We start from the raw sequence: 15,000 nt of genomic DNA on the forward strand, positions 1-15,000 counted from the left end.
ACACACTACAGGTGAACAGAGTCATACATGTTGTACACACTACAGGTGAACAGAGTCATACATGTTGTACACACTACAGGTGAACAGAGTCATACATGTTGTACACACTACAGGTGAACAGAGTCATACATGTTGTACACACTACAGGTGAACAGAGTCATACATGTTGTACACACTACAGGTGAACAGAGTCATACATGTTGTACACACTACAGGTGAACAGGGTCATACATGTTGTACACACTACAGGTGAACAGGGTCATACATGTTGTACACACTACAGGTGAACAGGGTCATACATGTTGTACACACTACAGGTGAACAGAGTCATACATGTTGTACACACTACAGGTGAACAGAGTCATACATGTTGTACACACTACAGGTGAACAGAGTCATACATGTTGTACACACTACAGGTGAACAGAGTCATACATGTTGTACACACTACAGGTGAACAGGGTCATACATGTTGTACACACTACAGGTGAACAGAGTCATACATGTTGTACACACTACAGGTGAACAGAGTCATACATGTTGTACACACTACAGGTGAACAGGGTCAAACATGTAACTAACAGATATCAGCATGAAGCTTCCCCACTTCATGACTCACATCAACACAACTTTATATTACAAGTGTTCTGACATGTGATGTTTAAGTATTTTAGTTTCAACTACTCATGCTGTGATGATATTCATGAACCTACCATAACTGATTTAACTGGAATGAAATAACATGTCAAATAATTTATTTTAAAGCTACATTCAATTTGATTATTTTAAGTAATCAACTGTATATTTGAAGACTCAGCCGTGTACGTCATGAGAGAAAGAATCATTTCCTTCGAGTCACTGATTGACAGATTATCTATAAACATTAAACGTTTTACAGATTTAGCCAACAATAATAATAATACGTTTCAGTGCGGAAAAGCTGAAGATGTGCTCGTGTTGATTTAAGAAAACATCGTCATTACATCCTTCATCGACCTGAGGGCACTAACAAGTTTATTTTTCATATCTTAGTCCCAATTCTTTAAAAAACTAATTCAAGGAATCCTTAAAGGAAGATTTCACCCCAAAAATGTCCCTTTGTATATCGGGTCCTCGCCCCGACGTGCAACTCGTCCTTGCAAGTACCGTTTATGTGGAAACTCTTTAAATAGTAATGTTTTAGTGAAATGTATGTGTTTGGGAAGTAGTAAGCATACGATAAGTTTTGCGGTTGTTAAACGTGCCCCCCCCCCTCTCATTTACAATTCAACAGGACTTTTCTCAGTTTTTGGATTCTTTGCTCGCCGTAGAGGCATGAAAACCAAAGTTTCATGAAGTCAACACAGGGTGAGCATTTGATATACAAATGATCATTTTATGGGTGAATTATTCCTTTAAAAATCCTAAAATAATATTTATGCTGTAAAAAAAGATGGATGCATCGGCCAGATTTTCGCTCATTCTAAAAATATATATTTTTAAAAAGGAACAGTTCAACATATTGGGAAATAATGTTATACGCTTTCTTTCCCAGAGTAAAATAATCATCTATAAACAACATCGATATTAATCTGTGTGTTATGCATGTACAGAGCTGGAGTCAGGTTAGCTTGGTTAGCTTAGCTTAGCATAAAAACTAGCGTAGCTAACCTCGTCGTGACTCCAGCCCAACACGCACGTGAGTCGTATCGATCTTCTCGGCTCACTCTTGCGAAGAAACGTAATACGTGTATTTCTCACAACGCTGAACTGTTCCTCCATTATCTGTTCCGATAACCCCGTATCCATTCTGTTCTAATAACCAGTGAAAATCGTTCTCTCGCAACCGTGAAACTGACATGTTTGAGTATCAATGAGTTTATTAAACCTCATCACGTCCCGGTAATACATGCAAATGATTACATCAAAACAAAACATATGCTACATTTAATACTTTCTTTACAGTATGGAAGTACACGGGACAATAATTAATCATCGCCCAACTCAATATTCATTTTGATGTCTCAACTTTGCCAAAATAGGCAAAACTACTCAATTGGTAAATAGATATTGTTTAATACTGAATATAATGATTATGATAATCAAAGTACAGCTGCAATGATCTTTAGTCGATATAAATCAACAACTATTTTGATAAATCGATTAATCGTTAAAGTAAAAATGGCAGAAAATCTCTCAAATATGGAGCTTTTCTTTGTTTTGTATCATATAAAAGTGAATATCTTTTGGGTTTTGCACAGATAAGAGCAGACTTTTCACTGGGACGGACATTTGTTTTGTATTTTCTGACATTTTATAGACCAAACGATTAATCGAGAAAATAATCGTCAGATTCATCGATAGTGAAATCGTTGGTTGCAGCCAGAAATCAAAGTGTATTTAAGGTTAAATATTCTCTCTTGGTATAATGTCATGTGCCATCTCGCAGAATATATTGGCGGATTTGAAAGAAAATCCTCACATCGAGTACCATACTTCCAAAAACAGGCAACCCCTGACACTTCATGAACACATGAAGTAAGTGAGGTATTAATCATTGTTCTGGATTGTGCAGTTTCCCTCTCCTCTGCCGGGCCTTTCATACCACAATCCCTCCCTTTACAATCAAAGCCGCCACATCCAACGGCAGATTAATGGGAGACTTCCTCTACACAGTGGTAATTCATCTTAATTGTGATACGTTCCTCCTGGCTGCGTGCCCAGCTCGCCAGATGTTCAACGTCTGTTTGACAAATAAATCCCTTACAAATGTCTTCAAAAGCTTTAAGTTCTGGGCCTTGAGAGTCTGCGGTCGAAGAGGCTGGACAACATCTGTCTGCAGCTGCTTCACCAACTCAATCTCCAAAATAAACGTCTTTTCAGTGTCAGAAAAACCCGGACATGTGTCCAACTGCTAGTTCAAGTGAAAATGCTCCTCTGGTTTGCGACCAGGGTGGTTTGGCTCTCCCGCCGCCTCTCCTTCTTCCTCTCCAGCTTCATCTTCCAGCAGACGACGCTGGACGCCAAGAGCACCAGCCCGGCGGAGAGGAGCACCAGGCCGAAGTAGGAGATGGTGGATCCGTGCGAGTTGAAGCTGTAAGCCACGGCCGTGACCACGATGCCGGCGATGAGGACCACCACGCCAAAGGGGACGGTGTGCAGCGATAGCAGGAGAGCTCGGCCCCGCCGGTGGCCGCCGTGAGCTGCACTTCGTTGACCAGGGGGATGTTCACCGTGGTGGCTGCAGGACGCTCGTGGTTGTTGGCCTTCTCTGGGGTCGCTGGCGTTCTCATGGCGTCCTCATTAGCTGCGTCTGGCATTGCAGGATCAAGGAGCCCTCTGTTAACCAACCGCAGATGGTTCCCTTCGTCGTTGCCCTTTTACCTCCTTTCCTCGCTAGGGTCTCCCGGTCTGTGAGGAGAGAAAGAAAGTGGAAAATGAGTCAAACTTGTTGCTCAACACTGGACACAGATCTCCCAAAGAAAATATGCTTTTTGTTAGAATTCAACAGCAACATTTCACAACTCATTACAAAACTTTCCTGACCGCCACACGCTGCTTTAAAGTAACCTCTCTGCACAATCCCAGCCGCCGCCTCCTGACCCTAATCAGAGGAGTTGTCTGTATGACGCAGGACCACTCAGCCCTGCACGAGCTGAGACATTCCCTGGAGAGCGCAGGATATGACATTACAAACTGCTCCATGAAATGCGAGGAGCTTCGAAATCACCAGCAATTTCACAAGCACTCATTCTTCTTCCCTGCCTCGCGTCAGACTCCGTGACAATAAACGGGCAAGAACAGTGTCAGTTTTACTTTCCATGCTTTTTATTTAATCTTTTGCATTAAAAGAGAAACATTTCTCTCTTGTACAATCGTCAAAGGTAGTTCAGAGGAGTCTCACATGAGGTTATGTCGACTGTATCTGAAAGAACATTTGGTGGAATTTACATTCTACACTTTAATTGGTTAATTCCAGTAAGAAAAACATACTTGGATGATAACAATAGATCATTTTTCAAGCAAAAATGCAAAACATTCGCTCATTAAATGTGAAGGTTTGATGCTTTTCTTTGTCATATAGGATTGTAAACTAAATCTCTTTTGGTTTTGGACAGTTAGTCGAATAAAACAAGCAATTTGAGCTTTAATTTATACCGTGCATAATGAAAATAATGCTACTTTTAAAACCTCTGTTGTTGCACGATGTTTATCAAGTTACAGAAGAAGAAGAAGGAACATTTCTGCTTTTTATTCTCCAATATTTTCTCTTTTCTTGGGGAGTTTTGGGGAGTTTTTTACCTCTTTAGGACTCTAAACTGAACTATTAAAGAAAAACCATCTGAGAAGTAACATCAGCTTTTGGTTAAACTGCCCAAAATTATTAAATACACACTTGATCCTCTCACTTAAATTAAGTGGAATTAGTGCCTGTGGACATTTTACAGAAAAGAAGCGTCTGGGGAAAAGGTCCAAGAAGTGAAGCCAAGTGGGTTAAAGTATGTTAAACTGTTTATTCTGCTCACACTGCAGCCAATAAAAAGTATTTAACTTTGTTTGACAGGTATGTCACATGCACTGCAAATGTTTCTTTATGCTACTGTAATTAAAGTGATTATTTTTGAAGAATCCTCCTAATTATTTAGCACAATCTGCAGCAACTTCACATGGAGCCTGGCGACAGCTGGTAATAAGTGAATTCAACTTTAAAGTCAAACTTCAGCTTGTTATTGGTCGTGAGGTAAATCTACTTGACATGCACGACAAAGTCCAGAAAGAAGAAAGGTTAGTTACCTCACAGCTGTTTTCCATGTCGCACAAAGTGCTGCAAGGGAAGGCTCTGTGTAAACCCGCTCATAAAACAGATTCAGATTCCTCTAATTAAAGGTTTTCTTCTGAGTTGAACTCGACAGCAAACAGTTTCTCTTTCTGCAATCTGACTCCCATTCATGAGCAGCGTCCCCCTGTGTGCTCAGGTTCAGGGCTGCTGGTGGGACTGCCATCCCCATTCAGAGCAACTATTTCAAGTATCGATGACTGCAGCGTCAAGTTCAAGGCAATAAGGGGGGGATGCCTTTTCCGGTCATGCATTTCAAAATAAATCTTATTTTGCTGCGAGCAGTTGTTGCGGTTACTTTTCCTTGGATGTAATTATTTCGAAATAAAAATCGGTTATTTCCGTTACTGTTTAGATGGCCACTGAACTCAGTTTATAGAGAAGAGAGGAAACACTAACATTATATTATATTCTGTTATATTATCTTCTAAATATATTATATGATATTATATTGCATTATAATTTATTATATTATAATATAGTATATTATATTATATATATCATATTATAATATATTATATATATTATATATTATAATATATTATATATATTATATTATATATATTATAATATATTCTAATATATTGTATTGTAATGTATATATTATATTATATCTACTACATGTATATATTATATTATATCTACATGTATATATTATATTATATTATATCATATTATAATATATTATTTATATTATATTATATATATTATAATTATTATATTATATTATAATATATTTATTAATTATATATTATATAATATTATATAATACAATATTGTATTGTATTGTATTGTATTATATTATATTGTATTATAATATATTGTATTGTATTGTATTGTATTATATTATATTATATTATATTGTATTATATTATGTTATATTATATAATATTATATAATACTATATTATATTGTATTGTATTGTATTATATTATATTGTATTATATTACATTATGTTATGTTATATTATTTGTATTGTATTATATTTTATATATTATAATATTGTGTTGTGTTGTATTCTATTCTATTACGTTATACTATATTATATTATTTGTTATATTGTATTGTATTGTATTATATTAAATTGTATTATGTTATATTATATTAAATTATATTGTAACTCTTTTATTTATTTGTCTTTATGTTTCCATTTTTTAAAATTATTATTGTACATTACATTTAGCATCCGGCCAGACGCAACGCATTTTATTGCAACAGATCTTATCAACTCGGTATTTATTCCTTCTCCAGCTACAGACATTAACAGTAAGACGACCTGAACCGGGTCAGATACAACATTGGCTTCTGTGTTCCAGGTTGTTCTAGAAAGAGTGTCCCTTCAGAGGAGGTGAGCCGGTGTGATCGCTGTCAGGTCCGGTCTGCCTCAGACTGTTTCGTTAGACTGGACCAGGATCCCTGTAATGCTGAGCTCATTATGTTTAATTGTGTTGGAGTCTGGAATTTCAGACTTCAACGTGCTCCGCTTCTGCTTTGTTGAAAGAGGGGAAAGTGAATGTATATTTACTCAAGTATTCAAGTACTGTGCGGACCGGTAAGTACAGGTTTAAGGTTCTGGTACTTTCCATTTAAGAAGGAATTGTTTTACTTTGTAATCCACTACATCAGCTGAAGGCTGCAGACTGAACCTGCATTACAGATTTCACATCCAACACAAGAGAAAGTTATAGAACTTCTGTATCATCAGATTTTTCTTTTTCCGGCTTCTGTCCTTTCCTTATATTATTTCTCCTTCTCTTCTTCATGTTTCTCTGATTTATTCTTTGTATTCAGTTCTCTGCTTCCTTCCATCTGGTACTATTCCATTATCTCTTTCTCCCCTTTATTTCCTTCTTTATTTCCTTGCTCTGGCTTATTCTTTACTTCCTGTCTTTTTGCTTACTTCCCTTTCTTCCTCTACTTTATAGACTTCTTATTTATTTATCCCCTCCTTCTGTCTTATCTTTCCTATTGTCTTCCTTGTGTTCCTCCCAACTTTCGTTATCCGATCCGAAAAACACACAAAACTGGACAAAAGGTTCTCACCACCAATAAAAACATGCCTGAGAAGTTGTTTACTTTTGATACTAGAAACCGCTAGTGCTTTGTATATGTAAATGTAATATAGACTGTATAAGTACATAGTATATTCAGTTATCTATAAACTGATTGTAATAATGTTCACTCATTCACTTCACAAAAAAATCCAGTGCAGACATCTAACGCCAGCTACTCAGTGTTTAACTTATCCTTATTTTTATTTATACTTATGTTTTATTCTTATTATCCTTGTGTGGTTGTGTATATTATTATTTTATATTATTATACTTTTAATATTATATATATATATTATTATATATATATATATATATTATATATATATATATATATATTCATTTTAATAAAATATATTTTTAAATATATTTATTATTTGTTATTTTATTGTTTTTATTATTATTATTAAATTATTAAATTACATGGCATACAAATCAAAATATTTTCTTAAAATAAAAGGTAAAGAAAATGAGGGTGATAAACATCAATTTATTTTTATTAATTAATTGTCACAGCTAACATTAGTAAAGTTGCGTGTTGTATACCTCAAATATATTTATTATATATGTGTATATATATATATATATATATATATATAATAAATATATATATATATGTCAAAATGTCAAAAATATGTCAAATATATGAATTATAATGATTAATAAAATATATTGTTATTGTTATGATCCTTGTGTGGTTTCATTCCCCCCCCTGAATACATCTGTATCTCCTACTTGTTTACATGTCAGGCTGCTTCCACCTAAAGGGTTTGAGTGCTTCTTGTTTATGATAAACTAACTCAGGCAGCGTGGCACTGAGTGGAATGAAACCACGCGAGGCGCAGAAAGTGACGCACGCAGCCCCCGCAAGCGGAGCCGGCAGTGTGTAAAGAGGCTGCAGACGCCGGGGGGAGAGCACCTGTCAAACTTCATATCAAGTCACACGTTTCTCCAGCTTCAGGCAGGAGACGCCTCAGTCTGTCATGTGTCCCATAAGTGTGTTACTGATCGTAACTCACATCTCCAAACACTACAGGCCCAATGTGTGTGTGTGTATGTTGTGTGTGTGTGTGTGTGTGTGTGTGTGTGTGTGTGTGTGTGTGTGTGTGTGTGTGAGAGGTGGTGCTCTCCCAGTGTGTTGTCGGTTCTCCTCTGACGCAAGAAAACCATTTAGTTGTAGTGTCTGGTGTCACGGGGGACGCATAGCAACGCAAATGTGCCTATAAATATACTTCCACGTCCAGGCTATTTTAAAGCTGACAGGGTCAAACAGGAGAGGTGGACTTCCTTTAACCACAGAGAATGTATATGTTTAATTATTGCAGGGCAGAGAGAGGAGCATTATGATTGTAGAAAATGCAAAGAGCAGCTTTGAATAACTGGAAATAGATGGTTAAAGGGTTAGTTTCACCTAAACTCTAAGAAAACCAGCATACTTATAAACGTATGTCTAGTGGTGTCGAGTATGTAGCTTTGTAACAAATGTACAAATGTAACAACATTTGACAAATAAATCCAACATCTCGCCTTCATCATGTGTTGTTGTGTGGGAGACACTACAGGTGAATAGGGTTAAAAATAAAATAATACATACCACAATGAAACTTCCTCAGTTGGTTACTTACATTAAGACACTTGTTTTATGTATTACAAGTTTTCTGAAATTGTATGTTTAAATATGGTAATTTTTTAATATGTGCTAATTTGCTACATTTTCAAAACAGAAATCCAAACATTAAATAAAACAGGTTCTAAATTCTTGTTTCATGTTGTTCACATATTAGAGTCAAAGGGTTTTACAGAAGATATCTCTTTGTATCACTCCATAAATCAGAAAATGCAATCAATTTTCGCATGTTTTTAGTAATATAAAGCTGTATAACATGAGCTGTGAGTGACATGTGATCAAAGCCCTCTGACAAAGCTTCAGAATATAGAGAGGAATGAAAGTGGAAAGTTTGGTGTAGTAAGTGCCTTGAAGTGGAGACTTCTGCTGAAGAGTGTGAGAAAAAGCTCCTTTAAAATATGTATTGTAACATTCATACATGTTGTACACTACGACAGTCAATGTTTACACTAGTGAACAGCTACAGTTGTACAACTACAGGTGAACAGAGTCATACATGTTGTACACACTACAGGTGAACAGAGTCATACATGTTGTACACACTACAGGTGAACAGAGTCTACATGTTGTACACACTACAGGTGAACAGAGTCATCATGTGTACACAAACAGGTGAACAGAGTCATACAGTTGTAAACATACAGGTGAACAGAGTCATACATGTTGTACACATACAGGTGAACAGAGTCATAATGTTGTACACACTACAGGTGAACAGAGTCATACATGTTGTACACACTACAGGTGAACAGAGTCATACATGTTGTACACACTACAGGTGAACAGGGTCATCAGTGTACACACTACAGGTGAACAGGTCATACATGTTGACACACTACAGGTGAACAGGGTCATACATGTTGTACACACTACAGGTGAACAGAGTCATACATGTTGTACACACTACAGGTGAACAGAGTATCATCATGTGTACACACTACAGGTGAACGAGTCATACAGTTGTACTACAGGTGACAGAGTATACATGTGTACACACTACAGGTGACAGGTCATACATGTGTACACACTACAGGTGAACAGAGTCATACATGTTGTACACATACAGGTGAACAGGTCATACATGTTGTACACACATACAGGTGAACAGGGTCAAACATGTAACTAACAGATATCAGCATGAAGCTTCCCCATTCATGACTCACATCAACACAACTTTATATACAAGTGTTCTGACATGTGATGTTTAAGTATTTTAGTTTCAACTACTCATGCTGTGATGATATTCATGAACCTACCATAACTGATTTAACTGGAATGAAATAACATGTCAAATAATTTATTTTAAAGCTACATTCAATTTGATTATTTTAAGTAATCAACTGTATATTTGAAGACTCAGCCGTGTACGTCATGAGAGAAAGAATCATTTCCTTCGAGTCACTGATTGAAAGATTATCTATAAACATTAAACGTTTACAGATTTAGCCAACAATAATAATAATACGTTCAGTGGCGGAAAAGCTGAAGATGTGCTCGTGTTGATTTAAGAAAACATCGTCATTACATCCTTCATCGCACTGAGGGCATCAACAAGTTTATTTTTCATATCTTAGTCCCAATTCTTTAAAAAACTAATTAAGGAATCCTTAAAGGAAGATTTCACCCAAAAATGTCCCTTTGTATATCGGGTCCTCGCCCCGACGTGCAACTCGTCCTTGCAAGTACCGTTTATGTGAAACTCTTTAAATAGTAATGTTAGTGAAATGTATGTGTTTGGGAAGTAGTAGCATACGATAAGTTTTGCGGTTGTTAAACGTGCCCCCCCCCCTCTCATTTACAATTCAACAGGACTTTTCTCAGTTTTGGATTCTTTGCTCGCCGTAGAGGCATGAAAACCAAAGTTTCATGAAGTCAACACAGGGTGAGCATTTGATATACAAATGATCATTTTATGGGTGAATTATTCCTTTAAAAATCCTAAAATAATATTTATGCTGTAAAAAAAGATGGATGCATCGGCCAGATTTTCGCTCATTCTAAAAATATATATTTTAAAAAGGAACAGTTCAACATATTGGGAAATAATGTTATCGCTTCTTTCCCAGAGTAAAATAATCATCTATAAACAACATCGATATTAATCTGTGGTTATGCATGTACAGAGCTGGAGTCAGGTTAGCTGGTTAGCTTAGCTTAGCATAAAAACTAGCGTAGCTAACCTCGTCGTGAATCCGACCAACACGCACGTGAGTCGTATCGACTTCTCGGCTCACTCTTGCGAAGAAACGTAATACGTGTATTTCTCACAACGCTGAACTGTTCCTCCATATCTGTTCCGATAACCGTATCCATTCTGTTCTAATAACCAGTGAAAATCGTTCTCTCGCAACCGTGAAACTGATGTTTGAGTATCAATGAGTTATTAAACCTCATCACGTCCGGTAATACATGCAAATGATTACATCAAAACAAAACATATGCTACATTTAATACTTTCTTACAGTATGGAAGTACACGGGACAATAATTAATCATCGCCCAACTCAATATTCATTTTGATGTCTCAACTTGCCAAAATAGGCAAAACTACTCAATTGGTAAATAGATATTGTTTAATACTGAATATAATGATTATGATAATCAAAGTACAGCTGCAATGATCTTTAGTCGATATAAATCACAAACTATTTTGATAAATCGATTAATCGTTAAAGTAAAAATGGCAGAAAATCTCTCAAATATGGAGCTTTTCTTGTTTTGTATCATATAAAAGTGAATATCTTTTGGGTTTTGCACAGATAAGAGCAGACTTTTCACTGGGACGGACATTTGTTTTGTATTTTCTGACATTTTATAGACCAAACGATTAATCGAGAAAATAATCGCAGATTCATCGATAGTGAAATCGTTGGTTGCAGCCAGAAATCAAAGTGTATTAAGGTTAAATATTTTCTCTTGGTATATGTCATGTGCCTCTCGCCGAATATTGGCGGATTTGAAAGAAATCCTCACATCGAGTACCATACTTCCAAAAACAGGCAACCCCTGACACTTCATGAACACATGAAGTAAGTGAGGTATTAATCATTGGTCTGGATGTGCAGTTTCCCTCTCCTCTGCCGGGCCTTTCATAACACAATCCCTCCCTTTACAATCAAAGCCGCCACATCCAACGCAGATTAATGGGAGACTTCCTCTACACAGTGGTAATTCATCTTAATTGTGATACGTTCCTCCTTGTGCCCAGCTCGCCAGATGTTCAACGTCTGTTTGACAAATAAATCCCTTACAAATGTCTTCAAAAGCTTTAAGTTCTGGCCTTGAGAGTCTGCGTCGAAGAGGCTGGACAACATCTGTCGCAGCTGCTTCACCAACTCATCTCCAAAATAAACGTCTTTTCAGTGTCAGAAAAACCCGGACATGTGTTCCAACTGCTAGTTCAAAGTGAAAATGCTCCTCTGGTTGCGACCGGGTGGTTTGGCTCTCCCGCCGCCTCTCCTTCTTCTCTCCAGCCTCATCTTCCAGCAGACGACGCTGGACGCCAAGAGCACCAGCCCGGCGGAGAGGAGCACCAGGCCGAAGTAGGAGATGGTGGATCCGTGCAGTTGAAGCTGTAAGCCACGGCCGTGACCACGATGCCGGCGATGAGGACCACCACGCCAAAAGGGGACGGTGCAGCTGCAGCGATAGCAGGAGAGCTCGGCCCGCCGGTGGCCGCCGTGAGCTGCACTTCGTTGACCAGGGGGATGTTCACCGTGGTGGCTGCAGGACGCTCGGGTTGTTGGCCTTCTCTGGGGTCGCTGGCGTTCTCATGGCGCTCCTCATTAGCTGGCGTCTGGCATTGCAGGATCAAGGAGCCCTCTGTTAACCAACCGCAGATGGTTCCCTTCGTCGTTGCCCTTTTACCTCCTTTCTCGCTAGGGTCTCCCGGTCTGTGAGGAGAGAGAGAAAGAAAGTGGAAAATGAGTCAAACTTGTTGCTCAACACTGGACACAGATCTCCCAAAGAAAATATGCTTTTTGTTTAGAATTTGTCGGCTTAAGGCGACAGAACGCTTAAAACAAACGAGGTCGTTCGCAGCTAGCTCTTGGATAACATTTTGAGCATCTTAAGTATAATTATGATTTGTACTTGCAGTATTTCCATTTTATGCTACTTTATACTTCTAGTCCACTAAATGTCGTCTTCTTTCGTCTTCTGACGTCTTACAAAAAGCAGCGTGTAGTCAGGGTCAGATGAGTTGTTAACAGCTCCACTAGGTATTAGTTTTCCATCTAACCTTCTCACATGGTTTCTTATCAATACATGTTTAAATGATCCGATATCGCACCAAAAATCTAAAGATTAGAGAAAAAGTAAAAAACGTAAAAGTTGTTCCGATTTATCTGGTGTCCATGTATATAAAATAAAGTAGTCAGAACTAGCTCCACGTCCAGCAGCTACAGTAACATGCAGATAATAAAGTATAAGAATATATCACACCAGCACGTTTACCTTAATACTTTAACTACATTTTGCTGCTAAAACTCATGTACTTCAACTTTTAAGTCGGATTTGTGATGCAGAACTTTGCCTTAAGTATTTTAACATCGTTTCCATGTTTAAATAGTTTGTTTTAATATCTGCAAATGTAATGAAAATAGTTTTGCATTCAGAGTGTGAATTGTTTGTTATGTTTTTGTTTTATTAGCAAAGACTTTCCCAGAGCAATAAATGTATAAGGTGTCATTAAATGGCTATTGGTTTAAGATAAGATGACATTCATTAATTCCCAGAGAGGATATTCCGATGTTGCAGCTGCACAAGGAAATAAATAAGTTTACATTAATAATCATTGTTAAAATTAAAACTAGAAATGATACAAGTGAAAATTAAATTTAAATTGCAAGGGGAGTCTTTGTGTGTCAAAGTTAATGTGTTTAAGTAGTCAGGATGACTTTCTTTTTATTGCATCCATCACAATCCCCTCTCTGAGCAGACACACCTCTCTGGGCAGGAAGGAGCTGAGCTGCTGCGTGTGAAGCGTTTCATGCTCACAGTTTGGCTCACCTTTATGCCCGGCTCGGAGTTTAACTTCCTTCCAGCGGGCGGTGTCCCGTCCCGCAGCAGAGACACCCACAACACAACGCATGTGTGCAGATCCACAGAACTGTGTCCTCAGTAGTAGCAGGTTACACAAATATAATATCAACGGATATTTTGTTTTTGCCACGCTGGCAGCACGACTCCGGCTTTAGTTTAGTTTATTTCACATGGTCATCACAGGTGCATTAGAAATGTAACACACATTGCACAAGGACCAGATGCACTGTGTTTGCAGCGAAGCGCAAAAACAAAAGTTGAAATAGAAAAGAAAAACACATCCACAAATATCATGTTCACTTTTTTCAAAGATTATATGATTCTTCTTATACCTGGATGTCATTTATATCTAAACTTTCTCTGTGTTTTACATGTATAAAAAGTCACTTTATGAAGCTTCTGGCTACAAACACAACGCTGACGCTGCTCAAAGGGGAGACGACGCCATGACAGGAGAGAGGAAACGTTACCTTCAGGAACATTACACATGTCTCTGTCTCACTACATATACAACACAGGACTGATGACACCATGACAGGAGAGAGGAAACGTTACCTTCAGGGACATTACACATATCTCTGTCTCACTACATATACAACACAGGACTGATGACACCATGACAGGAGAGAGGAAACGTTACCTTCAGGGACATTACACATGTCTCTGTCTCACTACATATACAACACAGGACTGATGACACCATGACAGGTGAGAGAGGAAACGTTACCTTCAGGGACATTACACATGTCTCTGTCTCACTACATATACAACACAGGACTGATGACACCATGACAGGAGAGGGGAAACGTTACCTTCAGGGACATTACACATGTCTCTGTCTCACTACATATACAACACAGGACTGATGACACCATGACAGGAGAGAGGAAACGTTACCTTCAGGAACATTACACATGTCTCTGTCTCACTACATATACAACACAGGACTGATGACACCATGACAGGAGAGAGAGGAAACGTTACCTTCAGGAACATTACACATGTCTCTGTCTCACTACATATACAACACAGGACTGATGACACCATGACAGGTGAGAGAGGAAACGTTACCTTCAGGGACATTACACATGTCTCTGTCTCACTACATATACAACACAGGACTGATGACACCATGACAGGAGAGGGGAAACGTTACCTTCAGGGACATTACACATGTCTCTGTCTCACTACATATACAACACAGGACTGATGACACCATGACAGGAGAGAGAGGAAACGTTACCTTCAGGGACATTACAGATGTCTCTGTCTCACTACATATACAACACAGGACTGATGACACCATGACAGGAGAGAGGAAACGTTACCTTCAGGGACATTACACATGTCTCTGTCTCACGTCATATACAACACAGGACTGATGATATATGAATCAGTGATAAGACACTGTGATAAAAAAGAATTGCCTTAAAGCTTCCTGTGTAGTTTTAATCGGCCAGACGC

The 15,000-nt window shown here is 37.9% G+C and overlaps 1 protein-coding gene and 1 pseudogene across 1 annotated transcript; both read right to left on the minus strand.

The window, feature by feature from the left end:
• Positions 1 to 537: 537 nt before the first annotated feature.
• Positions 538 to 4,984, minus strand: LOC115012874 (transmembrane protein 100-like). Its single transcript, XM_029438741.1, is given in 3 exon segments — positions 538 to 3,135; positions 3,138 to 3,390; positions 4,774 to 4,984. Coding segments are annotated over 2 exon segments (399 nt in total). The 5' UTR covers positions 3,300 to 3,390; positions 4,774 to 4,984; the 3' UTR covers positions 538 to 2,898.
• Positions 4,985 to 11,888: 6,904 nt separating this feature from the next.
• On the minus strand, positions 11,889 to 12,267 carry LOC115011728 (transmembrane protein 100-like; annotated as a pseudogene).
• Positions 12,268 to 15,000: the final 2,733 nt, after the last annotated feature.

Source organism: Cottoperca gobio, chromosome 8, assembly GCF_900634415.1.
Source record: "Cottoperca gobio chromosome 8, fCotGob3.1, whole genome shotgun sequence".
Classification (NCBI taxonomy): Eukaryota; Metazoa; Chordata; class Actinopteri; order Perciformes; family Bovichtidae; genus Cottoperca; species Cottoperca gobio.